Raw genomic sequence first — 20,764 nt, 5'->3', positions numbered from 1 at the left:
AGATAACCATGGTTAACAGAAGAGAAACAATGTTGCCAAGCACCAGCCTCCTTGTAAAGTGTCCAGGGGTGTGATTCTTACCTAATCCTGACAGATTGTCCCCCAGCCCTGTCCCCATCAGCCCCCGCACCTGTGTTACTGGGGACATCACTGACACCATGTTACCTGCTCCTATTATACTGCCCAGTGGTGATTGTTACTTACACATGACACATTGTCCCCAGCCCTGTCCCCATCAGCCCCTGCACCTGTGTTACTGGAGACATCACTGACACCATGGCCGCTGCTCCGCCTAAGGCGCCTGCAATGAAGGGGAAATGTGTTTTGGGGGGAAAAAGTTTATTTTCTAGGCAAATACTGACTTTGTAATGAATTGCTGTTAAGCTGATCCCTCTTTATAACATTCTGGAGAATATGCAAATTACCATTATAAAACCTGATGCCGGAGACTTTGTAACAATTAACATTTGTATCATTCTCAGAACTTCTGGCCATGACTGTAGATTTCTTTATAACCTTCCAGAGTTGATGGAGGAGACAAATGGCTTCTCTAGGATCACTGCTTTTGTCGCTCCCAGTGTCCCAGATCTGCAGCGGCCAGAACTTCTGCAGTTGTACAGGCAGTCTCACTGGCTGATCATCAATAACCCAGCACATGGCTGTATATGGAAGCACTGCATTTACACACTTCTGCATCTTGGCCTAATTTTCTGGCAATAAATAATGACCCGGTGGAAACTCTTGTGTGATGTTCCTCACCTGAGGTCAGATTCTAATGAGCTGATGTTTCCAGATAAAGGACATCTACCACCAGATTACGGGGGGTAGAGTGTCTTAAATAGGCTCCTTGTTATGTCTATCCCGGGAACATGGGAACAATGAGCGGCACCTCCCCCCGGGTACGTGGGCGCAGTTAGCGACGCCTCCCCATGGGAACGTGGGTGCAGTGAGCGGTGCCTCCCCTGGTACGCAAGCTCCGCCATCTATACAAAAAGGCCTACAAGCAACAGCACGCGGCCTGGAAAATTGCCAGCTCCAGGATGGAGGAGCTCTTTGCTCATGGCCTCAGGTCACTGAGTGGTCGTACCTTGTTCTCCTGTAAGAAGCGCAGCTTGATGGTCACATCCCCTCTCAATTTCTCATATTTAATGCGATGCGCCTGGAAGTTCTGCTGTGCCACCTCAATGCGGCAGAGTGTGGCTGCGTCACGTGGTCCCAAACTCAGCTCCTCTAAGTCAGCCCGATAGGCATCGTACTCCAACCTGCAGGGGAACATGAGCATCACTAACCACAGGCCCCCGAGCAGGTGATCATTACACATCACCGTTACATCAGCGAGTACCTGGCCGTCTCGTACTGCTTGACCGTCATCAGCGTGTCCTCCATGGTTTTATTGATGAGGGTGTTGATGCTGGACACAAAGAAGTTGACGGCCCCCAGCAGGGTTTCCCCGTTCTTACATAGCAGCTTCTGGGTCTCGGCATTGTACCCAAACTCCTCCTAAAGGAGAGCGATAACGTGACTGGGGTGCTCCAGGGGAGACGTACAGGAATGGTGGGGGGGACATCCGGGTGGAATATCTGGGTCACTTACCTGCAGTTCTGGAGACTTCTGGCTCAGGTCAGAGAAGGCATCCCCCAGAGCCCTCTGTGTCTGCACCAGGTTGTAGAAATGGGCGGTCAGAGCTCTGGCCAGCTGCAGAACTCCCTCATATTTCCGCTTAGTGTCTCGGAGAAGTTCAATTTGGGTCTCCAGCTCCAAATCCACCGTACGAGACCCTCGGCCAAAGCGCTCAGAGATTAACTGTTTTGTGCACTGTGGGGAGAGATAGGCGATGGTCTGGTGGGACCAGTGTACAACAAGCAAAGTATAAGGGACACAGACTCATGGAGGAGGAGAGGAGAGGGGGCAGAGACCAGGGGAGGAGGGGAAGAGGAGTTGGGGCAGAGACCAGAGGAGGAGGGGAAGAAGAGAAGAGGAGAGGAGAGGGGGCAGAGACCAGAGGAGGAGGGGAAGAGGAGTTGGGGCAGAGACCAGAGGAGGAGGGGAAGAGGAGAAGGGGCAGAGGCCAGAGGAGGAGGAGAAGAGGAGAGGGGGCAGAGGCCAGAGGAGGAGGGGAAGAGGAGAGGTGGCAGAGGCCAGAGGAGGAGGGGAAGAGGAGAGGGGGCAGAGGCCAGAGGAGGCGGGGAAGAGGAGAAGGGGCAGAGACCAGAGGAGGAGGGGAAGAGGAGAAGGGGCAGAGACCAGAGGAGGAGGGGAAGAGGAGTTGGGGCAGAGACCAGAGGAGGAGGGGAAGAGGAGAAGGGGCAGAGGCCAGAGGAGGAGGAGAAGAGGAGAGGGGGCAGAGGCCAGAGGAGGAGGGGAAGAGGAGAGGTGGCAGAGGCCAGAGGAGGAGGGGAAGAGGAGAGGGGGCAGAGGCCAGAGGAGGCGGGGAAGAGGAGAAGGGGCAGAGACCAGAGGAGGAGGGGAAGAGGAGAAGGGGCAGAGACCAGAGGAGGAGGGGAAGAGGAGAAGGGGCAGAGGCCAGAGGAGGAGGAGAAGAGGAGAGGGGGCAGAGGCCAGAGGAGGAGGGGAAGAGGAGAGGTGGCAGAGGCCAGAGGAGGAGGGGAAGAGGAGAGGGGGCAGAGGCCAGAGGAGGCGGGGAAGAGGAGAAGGGGCAGAGACCAGAGGAGGAGGGGAAGAGGAGAAGGGGCAGAGGCCAGAGGAGGAGGAGAAGAGGAGAGGGGGCAGAGGCCAGAGGAGGAGGGGAAGAGGAGAGGGGGCAGAGGCCAGAGGAGGCGGGGAAGAGGAGAAGGGGCAGAGACCAGAGGAGGAGGAGAAGAGGAGAGGGGGCAGAGGCCAGAGGAGGCGGGGAAGAGGAGAGGGGGCAGAGGCATGGAGGAGGAATAGAAGAGGAGAGGGGGCAGAGGCATGGAGGAGGAATAGAAGAGGAGAGGGGGCAGAGGCCAGGAGGAGGAATAGAAGAGGAGAGGGGGCAGAGGCCAGGAGGAGGAATAGAAGAGGAGAGGGGGCAGAGGCCAGGAGGAGGAATAGAAGAGGAGAGGGGGCAGAGGCCAGGAGGAGGAATAGAAGAGGAGAGGGGGCAGAGGCCAGGAGGAGGAATAGAAGAGGAGAGGGGGCAGAGGCCAGGAGGAGGAATAGAAGAGGAGAGGGGGCAGAGGCCAGGAGGAGGAATAGAAGAGGAGAGGGGGCAGAGGCCAGGAGGAGGAATAGAAGAGGAGAGGGGGCAGAGGCCAGGAGGAGGAATAGAAGAGGAGAGGGGGCAGAGGCCAGGAGGAGGAATAGAAGAGGAGAGGGGGCAGAGGCCAGGAGGAGGAATAGAAGAGGAGAGGGGGCAGAGGCCAGGAGGAGGAATAGAAGAGGAGAGGGGGCAGAGGCCAGGAGGAGGAATAGAAGAGGAGAGGGGGCAGAGGCCAGGAGGAGGAATAGAAGAGGAGAGGGGGCAGAGGCCAGGAGGAGGAATAGAAGAGGAGAGGGGGCAGAGGCCAGGAGGAGGAATAGAAGAGGAGAGGGGGCAGAGGCCAGGAGGAGGAATAGAAGAGGAGAGGGGGCAGAGGCCAGGAGGAGGAATAGAAGAGGAGAGGGGGCAGAGGCCAGGAGGAGGAATAGAAGAGGAGAGGGGGCAGAGGCCAGGAGGAGGAATAGAAGAGGAGAGGGGGCAGAGGCCAGGAGGAGGAATAGAAGAGGAGAGGGGGCAGAGGCCAGGAGGAGGAATAGAAGAGGAGAGGGGGCAGAGGCCAGGAGGAGGAATAGAAGAGGAGAGGGGGCAGAGGCCAGGAGGAGGAATAGAAGAGGAGAGGGGGCAGAGGCCAGGAGGAGGAATAGAAGAGGAGAGGGGGCAGAGGCCAGGAGGAGGAATAGAAGAGGAGAGGGGGCAGAGGCCAGGAGGAGGAATAGAAGAGGAGAGGGGGCAGAGGCCAGGAGGAGGAATAGAAGAGGAGAGGGGGCAGAGGCCAGGAGGAGGAATAGAAGAGGAGAGGGGGCAGAGGCCAGGAGGAGGAATAGAAGAGGAGAGGGGGCAGAGGCCAGGAGGAGGAATAGAAGAGGAGAGGGGGCAGAGGCCAGGAGGAGGAATAGAAGAGGAGAGGGGGCAGAGGCCAGGAGGAGGAATAGAAGAGGAGAGGGGGCAGAGGCCAGGAGGAGGAATAGAAGAGGAGAGGGGGCAGAGGCCAGGAGGAGGAATAGAAGAGGAGAGGGGGCAGAGGCCAGGAGGAGGAATAGAAGAGGAGAGGGGGCAGAGGCATGGAGGAGGAATAGAAGAGGAGAGGGGGCAGAGGCCAGGAGGAGGAATAGAAGAGGAGAGGGGGCAGAGGCCAGGAGGAGGAATAGAAGAGGAGAGGGGGCAGAGGCCAGGAGGAGGAATAGAAGAGGAGAGGGGGCAGAGGCCAGGAGGAGGAATAGAAGAGGAGAGGGGGCAGAGGCCAGGAGGAGGAATAGAAGAGGAGAGGGGGCAGAGGCCAGGAGGAGGAATAGAAGAGGAGAGGGGGCAGAGGCCAGGAGGAGGAATAGAAGAGGAGAGGGGGCAGAGGCCAGGAGGAGGAATAGAAGAGGAGAGGGGGCAGAGGCCAGGAGGAGGAATAGAAGAGGAGAGGGGGCAGAGACCAGGAGGAGGAATAGAAGAGGAGAGGGGGCAGAGGCCAGGAGGAGGAATAGAAGAGGAGAGGGGGCAGAGGCCAGGAGGAGGAATAGAAGAGGAGAGGGGGCAGAGGCCAGGAGGAGGAATAGAAGAGGAGAGGGGGCAGAGGCCAGGAGGAGGAATAGAAGAGGAGAGGGGGCAGAGGCCAGGAGGAGGAATAGAAGAGGAGAGGGGGCAGAGGCATGGAGGAGGAATAGAAGAGGAGAGGGGGCAGAGGCCAGGAGGAGGAATAGAAGAGGAGAGGGGGCAGAGGCCAGGAGGAGGAATAAAAGAGGAGAGGGGGCAGAGGCCAGGAGGAGGAATAGAAGAGGAGAGGGGGCAGAGACCAGGAGGAGGAATAGAAGAGGAGAGGGGGCAGAGGCCAGGAGGAGGAATAGAAGAGGAGAGGGGGCAGAGGCCAGGAGGAGGAATAGAAGAGGAGAGGGGGCAGAGGCCAGGAGGAGGAATAGAAGAGGAGAGGGGGCAGAGGCCAGGAGGAGGAATAGAAGAGGAGAGGGGGCAGAGGCCAGGAGGAGGAATAGAAGAGGAGAGGGGGCAGAGGCCAGGAGGAGGAATAGAAGAGGAGAGGGGGCAGAGGCCAGGAGGAGGAATAGAAGAGGAGAGGGGGCAGAGGCCAGGAGGAGGAATAGAAGAGGAGAGGGGGCAGAGGCCAGGAGGAGCAAGCTGTGACGGCAGAGGGCAGGAGGAGCAAGCTGTGACGGCAGAGGGCAGAGGAGCAAGCTGTGACGGCAGAGGGCAGAGGAGCAAGCTGTGACGGCAGAGGAGCAAGCTGTGACGGCAGAGGAGCAAGCTGTGACGGCAGAGGAGCAAGCTGTGACGGCAGAGGAGCAAGCTGTGACGGCAGAGGAGCAAGCTGTGACGGCAGAGGAGCAAGCTGTGACGGCAGAGGAGCAAGCTGTGACGGCAGAGGAGCAAGCTGTGACGGCAGAGGAGCAAGCTGTGACGGCAGAGGAGCAAGCTGTGACGGCAGAGGAGCAAGCTGTGACGGCAGAGGAGCAAGCTGTGACGGCAGAGGAGCAAGCTGTGACGGCAGAGGAGCAAGCTGTGACGGCAGAGGAGCAAGCTGTGACGGCAGAGGAGCAAGCTGTGACGGCAGAGGAGCAAGCTGTGACGGCAGAGGAGCGAGGAGCAAGCTATGACGGCAGAGGAGCGAGGAGCAAGCTATGACGGCAGAGGAGCAAGCTGTGACTGCAGAGGAGCAAGCTGTGACTGCAGAGGAGCAAGCTGTGACGGCAGAGGACAGAGGAGCAAGCTGTGAGGGCAGAGGACAGAGGAGCAAGCTGTGACGGCAGAGGACAGAGGAGCAAGCTGTGACGGCAGAGGACAGAGGAGCAAGCTGTGACGGCAGAGGACAGAGGAGCAAGCTGTGACGGCAGAGGACAGAGGAGCAAGCTGTGACTGCAGAGGAGCAAGCTGTGACTGCAGAGGAGCAAGCTGTGACGGCAGAGGACAGAGGAGCAAGCTGTGACGGCAGAGGACAGAGGAGCAAGCTGTGACGGCAGAGGACAGAGGAGCAAGCTGTGACGGCAGAGGACAGAGGAGCAAGCTGTGACGGCAGAGGACAGAGGAGCAAGCTGTGACGGCAGAGGACAGAGGAGCAAGCTGTGACGGCAGAGGACAGAGGAGCAAGCTGGGACGGCAGAGGACAGAGGAGCAAGCTGGGACGGCAGAGGACAGAGGAGCAAGCTGGGACGGCAGAGGACAGAGGAGCAAGCTGGGACGGCAGAGGACAGAGGAGCAAGCTGGGACGGCAGAGGACAGAGGAGCAAGCTGGGACGGCAGAGGACAGAGGAGCAAGCTGGGACGGCAGAGGACAGAGGAGCAAGCTGGGACGGCAGAGGACAGAGGAGCAAGCTGGGACGGCAGAGGAAAGAGGAGCAAGCTGTGACGGCAGAGGACAGAGGAGCAAGCTGTGACGGCAGAGGACAGAGGAGCAAGCTGTGACGGCAGAGGACAGAGGAGCAAGCTGTGACGGCAGAGGACAGAGGAGCAAGCTGTGACGGCAGAGGACAGCAGAGTTGTGCGTTGTGGGCAGAGGCCAGAGGAAGAGAACAGAGAAGTTGGATGCCTGCTACGTAGGCAGAGGGGGGAGACATGAGATCTTTCTTACTTTATATGTGTTGATCCCCCACTTTTTCACCATGTCAAACTTCTCCACTGCTAACCCTCGAGACATCTCCTCAGACGTGAGTGAAGAGTGTGAGGACGGCTGAGACATGGACCCTGGAAGAGACAGCCCAAAGTCATTTACTAGTCAAGAAGGTCCAATTATCATCACTATTACACTCAATATCCTCTGAGGTCAGTCTGGTAAATAAGAGGCTGTAAGGTCACCACCTTCATCTTGTAGTATCACGTTTAACCTCTTATTCACCAGCAAAGTGCTATGAACTCAGGTGTCATCTATGCGGCCAGGAGAAGATACAGGATCACATAAGATCACCAACCACTGGGGACACCCAGAAATGGCGCTGAATTGGAGCTACCACTCAGTATTATGGGTCATCAGTGGACAAACCTTCTGATGGAACCACAATACTTCATGTGTTTCACCCCTCATATAACTAGAATCTACAAGCTACTATCAAACTGGAGAGGATGAAAGATCTGTGGGTGTCTAGTAATGTCGGGGGCTCTAATCCTATGATAACAAGTGTGCACAGGGCTACAGCATGCGTCTACAACAGCGCTCTACAAATGCCTACACATACCCAACCTTTACCTGCGTCTCCGTCATGATTGGCTATCCTGCAGGCTGCCGACGGGCTGGGAGCTATGAGTAGAGGTTTGGGAAGGTTACAACTAAGGGTCTGAGCCTCTACAGATGTGAGGACAATGAGAAAGAACAAGGGAGGGAGAGGGAAATATGGAAGGAGGAATGGTTGAAGATGGATAAAGTGTGAAACATTGAAGATGACAGGCAAGACCAAGAGAACAGATGTGTAGATGGGAAGGAAGGGGAGTGTGAATGAGTAAGGGGGATAAAGGGAAAGAAGGAGGAGTAATGGTGAGATAAGAGGTGAGAAGATAAGGAAGAAGTAATGGTGCAGGAAGAAGATGGAGAGGGGAAGGATGAGTGAGGAGGGTAGAAGAGAAGAAGAAGGAGTAATGGTGCAGGAAGAAGATGGAGAGCAGGAAGGATGAGTGAGGAGGGTATAAGAGAAGAAGAAGGAGTAATGGTGCCGGAAGAAGATGGAGAGCAGGAAGGATGAGTGAGGAGGGAAGAAGAGAAGAAGAAGGAGTAATGGTGCAGGAAGAAGATGGAGAGGGGGAAGGATGAGTGAGGAGGGAAGAAGAGAAGAAGAAGGAGTAATGGTGCAGAAAGAAGATGAAGAGTAGGAAGGATGAGTGAGGAGGGTAGAAGAGAAGAAGAAGGAGTAATGGTGCAGGAAGAAGATGGAGAGGGGGAAGGATGAGTGAGGAGGGTAGAAGAGAAGAAGAAGGAGTAATGGTGCAGAAAGAAGATGAAGAGTAGGAAGGATGAGTGAGGAGGGTAGAAGAGAAGAAGAAGGAGTAATGGTGCACAAAGAAGATGGAGAGCAGGAAGGATGAGTGAGGAGGGTATAAGAGAAGAAGAAGGAGTAATGGTGCCGGAAGAAGATGGAGAGCAGGAAGGATGAGTGAGGAGGGAAGAAGAGAAGAAGGAGTAATGGTGCAGGAAGAAGATGGAGAGCAGGAAGGATGAGTGAGGAGGGAAGAAGAGAAGAAGAAGGAGTAATGGTGCAGGAAGAAGATGGAGAGGGGGAAGGATGAGTGAGGAGGGAAGAAGAGAAGAAGAAGGAGTAATGGTGCAGGAAGAAGATGGAGAGGGGGAAGGATGAGTGAGGAGGGAAGAAGAGAAGAAGAAGGAGTAATGGTGCAGGAAGAAGATGGAGAGGGGGAAGGATGAGTGAGGAGGGTAGAAGAGAAGAAGAAGGAGTAATGGTGCAGGAAGAAGATGGAGAGGGGGAAGGATGAGTGAGGAGGGTAGAAGAGAAGAAGGAATAATGGTGCAGGAAGAAGATGGAGAGCAGGTAAGATGAGTGAGGAGGGTAGAAGAGAAGAAGGAATAATGGTGCAGGAAGAAGATGGAGAGGGGAAGGATGAGTGAGGAGGGTAGAAGAGAAGAAGAAGGAGTAATGGTGCAGGAAGAAGATGGAGAGGGGGAAGGATGAGTGAGGAGGGAAGAAGAGAAGAAGAAGGAGTAATGGTGCAGGAAGAAGATGGAGAGGGGGAAGGATGAGTGAGGAGGGAAGAAGAGAAGAAGAAGGAGTAATGGTGCAGGAAGAAGATGGAGAGGGGGAAGGATGAGTGAGGAGGGAAGAAGAGAAGAAGAAGGAGTAATGGTGCAGGAAGAAGATGGAGAGGGGGAAGGATGAGTGAGGAGGGAAGAAGAGAAGAAGAAGGAGTAATGGTGCAGGAAGAAGATGGAGAGGGGGAAGGATGAGTGAGGAGGGTAGAAGAGAAGAAGAAGGAGTAATGGTGCAGGAAGAAGATGGAGAGGGGGAAGGATGAGTGAGGAGGGTAGAAGAGAAGAAGGAATAATGGTGCAGGAAGAAGATGGAGAGCAGGTAAGATGAGTGAGGAGGGTAGAAGAGAAGAAGGAGTAATGGTGCAGGAAGAAGATGGAGAGGGGAAGGATGAGTGAGGAGGGTAGAAGAGAAGAAGAAGGAGTAATGGTGCAGGAAGAAGATGGAGAGCAGGAAGGATGAGTGAGGAGGGTATAAGAGAAGAAGAAGGAGTAATGGTGCCGGAAGAAGATGGAGAGCAGGAAGGATGAGTGAGGAGGGAAGAAGAGAAGAAGGAGTAATGGTGCAGGAAGAAGATGGAGAGCAGGAAGGATGAGTGAGGAGGGAAGAAGAGAAGAAGAAGGAGTAATGGTGCAGGAAGAAGATGGAGAGGGGGAAGGATGAGTGAGGAGGGAAGAAGAGAAGAAGAAGGAGTAATGGTGCAGGAAGAAGATGGAGAGGGGGAAGGATGAGTGAGGAGGGAAGAAGAGAAGAAGAAGGAGTAATGGTGCAGGAAGAAGATGGAGAGGGGGAAGGATGAGTGAGGAGGGTAGAAGAGAAGAAGAAGGAGTAATGGTGCAGGAAGAAGATGGAGAGGGGGAAGGATGAGTGAGGAGGGTAGAAGAGAAGAAGGAATAATGGTGCAGGAAGAAGATGGAGAGCAGGTAAGATGAGTGAGGAGGGTAGAAGAGAAGAAGGAATAATGGTGCAGGAAGAAGATGGAGAGCAGGAAGGATGAGTGAGGAGGGAAGAAGAGAAGAAGAAGGAGTAATGGTGCAGGAAGAAGATGGAGAGCAGGAAGGATGAGTGAGGAGGGTAGAAGAGAAGAAGAAGGAGTAATGGTGCAGGAAGAAGATGGAGAACAGGAAGGATGAGTGAGGAGGGTAGAAGATAAGAAGGAATAATGGTGCAGGAAGAAGATGGAGAGCAGGAAGGATGAGTGAGGGGGGTAGAAGAGAAGAAGAAGGAGTAATGGTGCAGGAAGAAGATGGAGAGCAGGAAGGATGAGTGAGGGGGTAGAAGGAGAAGAAGAAGGAGTAATGGTGCAGGAAGAAGATGGAGAACAGGAAGGATGAGTGAGGCGGGTAGAAGAGAAGAAGGAATAATGGTGCAGGAAGAAGATGGAGAGCAGGAAGGATGAGTGAGGAGGGAAGAAGAGAAGAAGAAGGAGTAATGGTGCAGGAAGAAGATGGAGAGCAGGAAGGATGAGTGAGGAGGGAAGAAGAGAAGAAGAAGGAGTAATGGTGCAGGAAGAAGATGGAGAGCAGGAAGGATGAGTGAGGAGGGAAGAAGAGAAGAAGAAGGAGTAATGGTGCAGGAAGAAGATGGAGAGCAGGAAGGATGAGTGAGGAGGGAAGAAGAGAAGAAGAAGGAGTAATGGTGCCGGAAGAAGATGGAAATCAGGAACGATGAGTGAGGAGGGAAGAAGAGAAGAAGGAGTAATGGTACAGGAAGAAGATGGAGAGCAGGAAGGATGAGTGAGGAGGGTAGAAGAGAAGAAGGAATAATGGTGCACGAAGAAGATGGAGAGCAGGAAGGATGAGTGAGGAGGGAAGAAGAGAAGAAGGAGTAATGGTGCACGAAGAAGATGGAGAGCAGGAAGGATGAGTGAGGAGGGTAGAAGAGAAGAAGAAGGAGTAATGGTGCCGGAAGAAGATGGAGAGCAGGAAGGATGAGTGAGGAGGGTAGAAGAGAAGAAGAAGGAGTAATGGTGCCGGAAGAAGATGGAGAGCAGGAAGGATGAGTGAGGAGGGTAGAAGAGAAGAAGAAGGAGTAATGGTGCAGGAAGAAGATGGAGAGGGGGAAGGATGAGTGAGGAGGGAAGAAGAGAAGAAGAAGGAGTAATGGTGCAGGAAGAAGATGGAGAGGGGGAAGGATGAGTGAGGAGGGAAGAAGAGAAGAAGAAGGAGTAATGGTGCAGGAAGAAGATGGAGAGGGGGAAGGATGAGTGAGGAGGGAAGAAGAGAAGAAGAAGGAGTAATGGTGCAGGAAGAAGATGGAGAGGGGGAAGGATGAGTGAGGAGGGTAGAAGAGAAGAAGGAATAATGGTGCAGGAAGAAGATGGAGAGCAGGAAGGATGAGTGAGGAGGGAAGAAGAGAAGAAGAAGGAGTAATGGTGCAGGAAGAAGATGGAGAGCAGGAAGGATGAGTGAGGAGGGTAGAAGAGAAGAAGAAGGAGTAATGGTGCAGGAAGAAGATGGAGAACAGGAAGGATGAGTGAGGAGGGTAGAAGATAAGAAGGAATAATGGTGCAGGAAGAAGATGGAGAGCAGGAAGGATGAGTGAGGGGGGTAGAAGAGAAGAAGAAGGAGTAATGGTGCAGGAAGAAGATGGAGAGCAGGAAGGATGAGTGAGGGGGTAGAAGGAGAAGAAGAAGGAGTAATGGTGCAGAAAGAAGATGGAGAACAGGAAGGATGAGTGAGGCGGGTAGAAGAGAAGAAGGAATAATGGTGCAGGAAGAAGATGGAGAGCAGGAAGGATGAGTGAGGAGGGAAGAAGAGAAGAAGAAGGAGTAATGGTGCAGGAAGAAGATGGAGAGCAGGAAGGATGAGTGAGGAGGGAAGAAGAGAAGAAGAAGGAGTAATGGTGCCGGAAGAAGATGGAAATCAGGAACGATGAGTGAGGAGGGAAGAAGAGAAGAAGGAGTAATGGTACAGTAAGAAGATGGAGAGCAGGAAGGATGAGTGAGGAGGGAAGAAGAGAAGAAGGAGTAATGGTGCACGAAGAAGATGGAGAGCAGGAAGGATGAGTGAGGAGGGTAGAAGAGAAGAAGAAGGAGTAATGGTGCCGGAAGAAGATGGAGAGCAGGAAGGATGAGTGAGGAGGGTAGAAGAGAAGAAGAAGGAGTAATGGTGCACAAAGAAGATGGAGAGCAGGAAGGATGAGTGAGGAGGGAAGAAGAGAAGAAGAAGGAGTAATGGTGCAGGAAGAAGATGAAGAGTAGGAAGGATGAGTGAGGAGGGAAGAAGAGAAGAAGAAGGAGTAATGGTGCAGGAAGAAGATGGAGAGCAGGAAGGATGAGTGAGGAGGGTAGAAGGAGAAGAAGAAGGAGTAATGGTGCAGGAAGAAGATGGAGAGCAGGAAGGATGAGTGAGGAGGGTAGAAGAGAAGAAGAAGGAGTAATGGTGCAGAAAGAAGATGAAGAGTAGGAAGGATGAGTGAGGAGGGTAGAAGAGAAGAAGAAGGAGTAATGGTGCACAAAGAAGATGGAGAGCAGGAAGGATGAGTGAGGAGGGTAGAAGAGAAGAAGAAGGAGTAATGGTGCACAAAGAAGATGGAGAGCAGGAAGGATGAGTGTGGAGAGTAGAAGGAGAAGAAGAAGGAGTAATAGTGCAGGAAGAAGATGGAGAGCAGGAAGGATGAGTGAGGAGGGAAGAAGAGAAGAAGGAGTAATGGTGCAGGAAGAAGATGGAGAGCAGGAAGGATGAGTGAGGAGGGAAGAAGAGAAGAAGAAGGAGTAATGGTGCAGGAAGAAGATGGAGAGCAGGAAGGATGAGTGAGGAGGGAAGAAGAGAAGAAGGAGTAATGGTGCAGGAAGAAGATGGAGAGCAGGAAGGATGAGTGAGGAGGGAAGAAGAGAAGAAGGAGTAATGGTACAGGAAGAAGATTGAGAGCAGGAAGGATGAGTGAGGAGGGTAGAAGAGAAGAAGAAATGATTAACAGTTTGAGGAAGTGAACAGTAAGAAGGAGAAGATTAATGGAGTAAGAATGATGAAAGAAGAGTAGAGCAAAGATGACATGAAAGAAGCAGTAATTGTGCAAGAATAGTGGGAAGGATGAGTGAAGAAGTTAGAAGTAATGGAGTTAATAAGGGGAAGAAGAACAGAGGACGATGTAATGATAAGGGTAGAGGCAGGAAACAGAATGGAAGAAGAGAAGTGAATTACAGAAGAATCCCCTCACAAGTCCTCCATGTGGCTGGTATTACCCCCATATACCTGCCCCATATCGCTAACCACTAGAAGATTCAGGCACAACCCATTCAGAGACGTAACCCTCTACCCTGTGTGACCCACATCGATGAGTTCACCTGACACTAACAGGAAGACAACACAACCTGATGACCTCCTTCATAGCTCATGAATTCATCCAGGTCACCAGCCTCTACAGTATAGAGAATATATACACCCTCCGAAAGAGGCACTACAACTACTGAGCCCAGGAGAACCTGCCTCCATGGGTTATCATACCCCTCTCCTACTGACTGTATATAACTGCACATACAGTATACAGCACAAGACACCTAAGGGTGGCAATAAATCACGAGAAGGGGCTGAAGATGCAATTGTTTGCAAAAACCTGCTGCACCAACCTGATGGTCCATCAGGAGTCTAATCTAGTCTCTAAACTTCAGGTCCTGGACCGACCAGTGAAGGGGACATTTCGCCATCTGCCAAGGTTACAATAACCTGGCCTACAGGAGTCTATGTGCTAAGGATGCGTTTTGTGGCTCATCTGACGAGGGAGCAAAGCTTTAGATGTGCCACATGTTTTACTCAATGTTACAGACAGGTGAGCTCTGGTTGTGGCTTTAATACAAGACATGAAAGAAATCAACACTCCAGGGTCAAGGTTGTAAAACATATCATGAAGCAGCAGCGAGGCGACAGGCCTCAGAGATTGAGAGCCCAAGACAGAAGTACAGTATAGACCCCAGAGAGGAGAACGCCACATCCACCTTCCAGGCTCAGGCCACAAATAATTTATAGGACAGGACCCCACCAAAAGAACTAGGGTCCTCCCGACGCCTCCTCACTGAACGATTACAAGTAGGAGAAGTGAGGAGGGGTATAATGTGTAGCAACACAACCCTCATAGCCCAATGGACTCATGGAGAACGGGTACAGCCCTGAAAGTGGATGTTGGGTCTCAATTCTTAAGATAGTGAAGAACCTCTCTAAGGTAAAGGATGTGAGAAAACAAAACCAATGGAAAATCCTGGATTTGGAGAAAAGGTGCAATAAGGAGTCGGCAGTGATAGCAGCAGAGGGAAAGGGTTAATAGTGGCCATTACCAAAAGGTCAAATTACAGTAGATAGTCCCAACTGGTGAGGTCCCATGCAGAAAGCCCACCAGAGACATGCGGAGGTTATGTATACAGAAAGTGACCTTGTCCCTCTGTACTCAGGAAACGCACTCCAAGGTAGTTGGGGTTAAACTGCACCGCAGGTCCTAAACGAAACCAGACAGCAGAAACCATGAGCAGGAAGTCCATAGATCGTAAGAATTACAGGAATCGGGACAATCTATGCCACATAACATCACCAGACCCTTACAGAGAGGAACAAGCTACATGTAAGACCCCACAGGATAGATGACCCTGCTTCATCCATCAATCAAGAACTGCTCGAGGGTCCCACAAGTGGGAGAAAAGCAAAGCGTAATATGGTGACCCCCATCATTAGAACAGGACACCATCACCTCTACACTCTCCATCATGGAGACCTCCATTACTACCCATCACTAGAACAGGACACCATCACCTCTACACTCTACATCATGGAGACCTCCATTACTACCCATCACTAGAACAGTACACCATCACCTCTACTCTCTCCATCATGGAGACCTCCATTACTACCCATCACTAGAACAGTACACCATCACCTCTACTCTCTCCATCATGGAGACCTCTATTACTACCCATCACTAGAACAAGACACCATCTCCTCTGTACTCACCATCATGGAGACCTCCATTACTACCCATCACTAGAACAGGACAGCATCACCTCTACTCTCTCCATCATGGAGACCTCCATTACTGGAACAGGACAATGTCACCTCTACACTCTCCATCATGGAGACCTCTATTAATAACCATCACTAGAACACGACAGCATCACCTCTACACTCTCCCTCATGGAGACCTCCATTACTACCCATCACTAGAACAGGACACCATCACCTCTGCACTCTCCATCATGGAGACCTCCATTACTACCCATCACTAGAACAGTACACCATCACCTCTACTCTCTCCATCATGGAGACCTCCATTACTACCCATCACTAGAACAGTACACCATCACCTCTACTCTCTCCATCATGGAGACCTCCATTACTACCCATCACTAGAACAGTACACCATCACCTCTACTCTCTCCATCATGGAGACCTCCATTACTACCCATCACTAGAACAGGACACCATCACCTCTACTCTCTCCATCATGGAGACCTCCATTACTACCCATCACTAGAACAGGACACCATCACCTCTGCACTCTCCATCATGGAGACCTCCATTACTACCCATCACTAGAACAGGACACCATCACCTCTGCACTCTCCATCATGGAGACCTCCATTACTACCCATCACTAGAACACGACAGCATCACCTCTACACTCTCCCTCATGGAGACCTCCATTACTACCCATCACTAGAACAGGACATCATCTCCTCTGTGCTCACCATCATGGAGACCTCCATTACAACCCATCACTAGAACAGGACACCATCACCTCTACTCTCTCCATCATGGAGACCTCCATTACTACCCATCACTAGAACAGGACACCATCACCTCTGCACTCACCATCATGGAGACCTCCATTACTACCCATCACTAGAACAGGACATCATCTCCTCTACTCTCTCCATCATGGAGACCTCTATTACTACCCATCACTAGAACAAGACACCATCTCCTCTGTACTCACCATCATGGAGACCTCCATTACTACCCATCACTAGAACAGGACAGCATCACCTCTACTCTCTCCATCATGGAGACCTCCATTACTGGAACAGGACAATGTCACCTCTACACTCTCCATCATGGAGACCTCTATTAATAACCATCACTAGAACACGACAGCATCACCTCTACACTCTCCCTCATGGAGACCTCCATTACTACCCATCACTAGAACAGGACACCATCACCTCTACACTCTCCCTCATGGAGACCTCCATTACTGGAACAGACATTATAAGTCGGTTGGGCCCCTACAATTGTGGAACAGATTCAGGATGTAGACACTCTGGTTCCTACGGATTGAATCCATCCAGACTCTGGAAACGTGGAGAGATTCCACAACTAAATCAGGTAAATCCGATCCTGCAGGTATGTGGTGAAGGTTAGGGACACTTAATGCTATTAGCAGATGATTGTGACTCTGAGAAGTAACCCATTCCCTGCACCGAGCTCTCACAATTCAGAAGCTCCAGGGGCTGATGTAAGAAAACGATGAATCAGAGCAGACATCTGATCCCCCCTTATTTTCCATCCTAGGCCCCAGTCTCTGTGGTCAGAACCTGAGGACTTAGTCATTGTAGTGTCATAAATTCCACCAATCTTCTGGCAGCATGAGTAATAAGGTGGAAAAAGCAGAGAGGGAGCTGAGGCGACATCAGTGTCCTAGCACACATCCAGGTGATGATCGGTGGTCACCTCTCGTGTGTGGTGTAGACAGCTCCTCACACTTATCCATATTAGTGGGGTCTCTCCAAAAATGTCCGGTATTATTACAAATCCTCTCCTCCTCATCGCCCACAGCAGTCTTCTCTGTGTTGTATGGGTCCTGGAGGCTTCTGGTGAGGTCCTAGCACCTTTCCTGCCTCTTCCAGTTGTATCTTGTAGGATACCTACCTGTGTCTAAGTCTAAAGGATACACACCAGGGAAGGCAGGTAGGTTGCTGCGTCATCTGTGCTGTGCCCCTTGTAAGGATGGGTTTGGGGTGACCATCATAGATCTCCAGACTCCCCTTAGTGACAGCGAGATGAATGAGGGGGTGGAGGGGGGAGCAGTGTGGGGGAGCCCCCTCTTGTCTGGGGTCTTATAGCACAACATATGGTGTGGACCAATGTTCTGGATGGTCCCGGGGCATGATCTGCCAGTCACATGACCCATCATTGTGACCCCCCGCCCCCCCCCCATCAGCAGCCCCTGGGGGTGCACCTGCTAACCTTTTAAGCTGCTTGTGGGAATGATTCCTTCTGTGGTCCCCCCATATCCTCCAGACACGATACTCGTCTCGTTTAGGTTGGGGCCCGATACCATCACTTGCTGCAGGTCCTACAGACAAACATCAAAGAGTCAGGGATCACAGAGCAGGAACAATCACCCAGCTTTGCCGCAGCCCCACAGGGACAATGCCGGACGCTGGGGGTGCATCACACCCAGGAGGACAAGCAGGAGGACGTACTGTAAGAAACGTGGTGCAGTCCACCATCCCCTAATAGTAACACCCAATAAATGACCCCATTATACAAACTACACCCCTCAACGTACGCAAAACAACTTTTATGAAGTCAGTTAACCCTTCATTTGTTTTACAGGGGTTAAATCAAAATTGTGTGCGTGTGGTGGCGACGCTGTACGGTGGGGGGGTGGCGAGTTTTTCAGGTTTTGTTTTTCCGGTGTTCACTGAGTGGGTCCATTAATGATTGGATGTGTTGTACAGATTGTTACAGACGCAGCGATACAGATTATGTGGGGTTTTCGTACTTTATTATGTATGTATAGGGAATGTAGGTGTTTAGGGTCTTTCACTTTATTTTATTAATTCTTTTTATTAAGAATGTGAACACTAACAATAGTGTGATCCTATGAGACGTCTCCCTCCCACGGAGCTGATCTTTACTGCTGTACAAGGAGGATCGCTGTGACTAAGCACATATTCACCATTTTTGGAGGCATCTCTGTTGGATTCGGGGTTCTTGTGTTTTTGAATGTTTGTTTAGTCTCTAAAAACTGAAAAAAATCTCAATAAAAATAATAATTTTTTTTTTTTTACAGGTTTGACTTGAACAAGTGGTGCTCTGATCGCTCGTTCTAGCTCTTATCCCTATAACCTATTGCAGTACAGGGAGATACGGGGCTGCCCTCCGATGTAACAAAGTATCCCAGCAATGGAAGCAGCCCTAGACGGGTGTATACACCGCATGACGGTGTATGTACACGCTGACATATACCGGGAGGTGGGGCCTCCTTTTGGCTCACATCCTGCAGGAAACGATGGATGAAAGGATGCATCAGTATACACCCGCGGAGGCCCATGTCACCGTATGGCCTCCATATCCGTCCTCCGCCGAGTGTACACTGAGGGCGTTTCCCAGTAATATACCCGTCACTTGGGAGACTCCTGTAACACTGGCCACAGCCAATCACTGGCTGCCATCCATGTTCACTCGTTGGGAGGAGCCAAACCAGAAAATGTATCCGGGTGTGCACACAGTGAGATACCCTGCCGCCCCCCGTCTGGATTACACTGGTTTTGGGACTGGTTGAGACCTTTGTGTGGGGTCTAAAGGGTCACAACTCATCATGGGACAGCCTCAGCCTGTCAGCACTGCAGTCCAGAGACATGTGACTAGTGAGGGGCGTGGCCTCACATAGCCCCTTCCATCTCCTCCCAGGGATAAAGCCCACACAGTCTATGTGACTTTTTCAAGCAGTAAATCCACCTGTACAAGCGTCTTTGGTGCTTGTACTGGCAATAATGCAACCTCTGATCACACAGGATGTTTTGCACCTTTTCTGCCTCTTCCATAAGGTAGTGTCCTCAGTGTGGACATAAGGTGAGGACATGGACCTCTGCGATCATTACACCCCGAGAGGTCACATGGGTGGTAAGACACTATAGACTCACCTGCTCCAGGGTCTCGTCTTCATTGATAGTTCCAGAAACCCCATTACTGCTGATGGGGATCTCCATCGTTGCCGCTTTGCTCATTATTCCATCAGACATCTTGATCCTGCAATGAAGAAGAAAGCCTCAGCCTCAGCGGTCCACATAGGGAGGGATGTCCACAGAGATGTGTATAATGAGAAACAAACTACTCATACAGAAGATTAGTGATCAACAAAGGGGCCAGACACACACAGAGTCATACAGGAGATCAGGGATGAGAAGACGGGACAGTTACATGTAGACATGGAGGAGATGGTCATACCGGAGATCAGGGATGAGAAGAAGGGACAGTTACATGTAGACATGGAGGAGATGGTCGTACAGGAGATCAGGGATGAGAAGAAGGGACAGTTACATGTAGACATGGAGGAGATGGTCATACCGGAGATCAGGGATGAGAAGAAGGGACAGTTACATGTAGACATGGAGGAGATGGTCATACCGGAGATCAGGGATGAGAAGACGGGACAGTTACATGTAGACATGGAGGAGATGGTCATACAGGAGATCAGGGATGAGAAGAAGGGACAGTTACATGTAGACATGGAGGAGATGGTCAAACAGGAGATCAGGGAGGAGAAGACGGGACAGTTACATGTAGACATGGAGGAGATGGTCATACAGGAGATCAGTGATGAGAATACGGGACAGTTACATGTAGACATGGAGGAGATCGTCATACCGGAGATGAGGGAGGAGAAGACGGGACAGTTACATGTAGACATGGAGGAGATGGTCATACAGGAGATCAGGGAGGAGAAGACGGGACAGTTACATGTAGACATGGAGGAGATGGTCATACCGGAGATGAGGGAGGAGAAGACGGGACAGTTACATGTAGACATGGAGGAGATGGTCATACAGGAGATCAGGGAGGAGAAGACGGGACAGTTACATGTAGACATGGAGGAGATGGTCATACAGGAGATCAGGGAGGAGAAGACGGGACAGTTACATGTAGACATGGAGGAGATGGTCATACAGGAGATCAGGGAGGAGAAGACGGGACAGTTACATGTAGACATGGAGGAGATGGTCATACAGGAGATCAGGGAGGAGAAGACGGGACAGTTACATGTAGACATGGAGGAGATGGTCATACAGGAGATCAGGGAGGAGAAGACGGGACAGTTACATGTAGACATGGAGGAGATGGTCATACAGGAGATCAGGGAGGAGAAGACGGGACAGTTACATGTAGACATGGAGGAGATGGTCATACAGGAGATCAGGGAGGAGAAGACGGGACAGTTACATGTAGACATGGAGGAGATGGTCATACAGGAGATCAGGGATGAGAAGAAGGGACAGTTACATGTAGACATGGAGGAGATGGTCAAACAGGAGATCAGGGAGGAGAAGACGGGACAGTTACATGTAGACATGGAGGAGATGGTCATACAGGAGATCAGTGATGAGAATACGGGACAGTTACATGTAGACATGGAGGAGATCGTCATACCGGAGATGAGGGAGGAGAAGACGGGACAGTTACATGTAGACATGGAGGAGATGGTCATACAGGAGATCAGGGAGGAGAAGACGGGACAGTTACATGTAGACATGGAGGAGATGGTCATACCGGAGATGAGGGAGGAGAAGACGGGACAGTTACATGTAGACATGGAGGAGATGGTCATACAGGAGATCAGGGAGGAGAAGACGGGACAGTTACATGTAGACATGGAGGAGATGGTCATACAGGAGATCAGGGAGGAGAAGACGGGACAGTTACATGTAGACATGGAGGAGATGGTCATACAGGAGATCAGGGAGGAGAAGACGGGACAGTTACATGTAGACATGGAGGAGATGGTCATACAGGAGATCAGGGAGGAGAAGACGGGACAGTTACATGTAGACATGGAGGAGATGGTCATACAGGAGATCAGGGAGGAGAAGACGGGACAGTTACATGTAGACATGGAGGAGATGGTCATACAGGAGATCAGGGAGGAGAAGACGGGACAGTTACATGTAGACATGGAGGAGATGGTCATA

At 51.6% G+C, this 20,764-nt stretch overlaps 1 protein-coding gene across 4 annotated transcripts in view; it reads right to left on the bottom strand.

Annotated features, from left to right (window-relative positions):
• Positions 1–20,764, bottom strand: part of ARFIP2 (ARF interacting protein 2) — a 59,536-nt gene that overhangs the window by 9,116 nt on the left and 29,656 nt on the right. For 2 of the 4 annotated variants that reach the window (XM_072133565.1, XM_072133566.1), the window contains exons 2-8: positions 18,722–18,827; positions 17,037–17,145; positions 7,359–7,454; positions 6,747–6,859; positions 1,594–1,815; positions 1,343–1,500; positions 1,088–1,262 (exon numbers count right to left, since the gene is read on the bottom strand). In XM_072133565.1, the coding sequence (XP_071989666.1) occupies positions 1,088–1,262; positions 1,343–1,500; positions 1,594–1,815; positions 6,747–6,859; positions 7,359–7,454; positions 17,037–17,145; positions 18,722–18,820 (972 nt within the window). In that variant the 5' untranslated portion in view covers positions 18,821–18,827. Of the gene's footprint in view, positions 1–1,087; positions 1,263–1,342; positions 1,501–1,593; positions 1,816–6,746; positions 6,860–7,358; positions 7,455–14,232; positions 14,296–17,036; positions 17,146–18,721; positions 18,828–20,764 lie in introns of all 4 variants that reach the window. The other 2 variants (XM_072133567.1, XM_072133569.1) reach the window with 2 other exon arrangements.

Source organism: Engystomops pustulosus, chromosome 2 (genome assembly GCF_040894005.1).
Source record: "Engystomops pustulosus chromosome 2, aEngPut4.maternal, whole genome shotgun sequence".
Classification (NCBI taxonomy): domain Eukaryota; kingdom Metazoa; phylum Chordata; class Amphibia; order Anura; family Leptodactylidae; genus Engystomops; species Engystomops pustulosus.
Note: the sequence above shows the minus strand (reverse complement) of the source record. Positions and strands in the feature narration are given on the sequence as shown.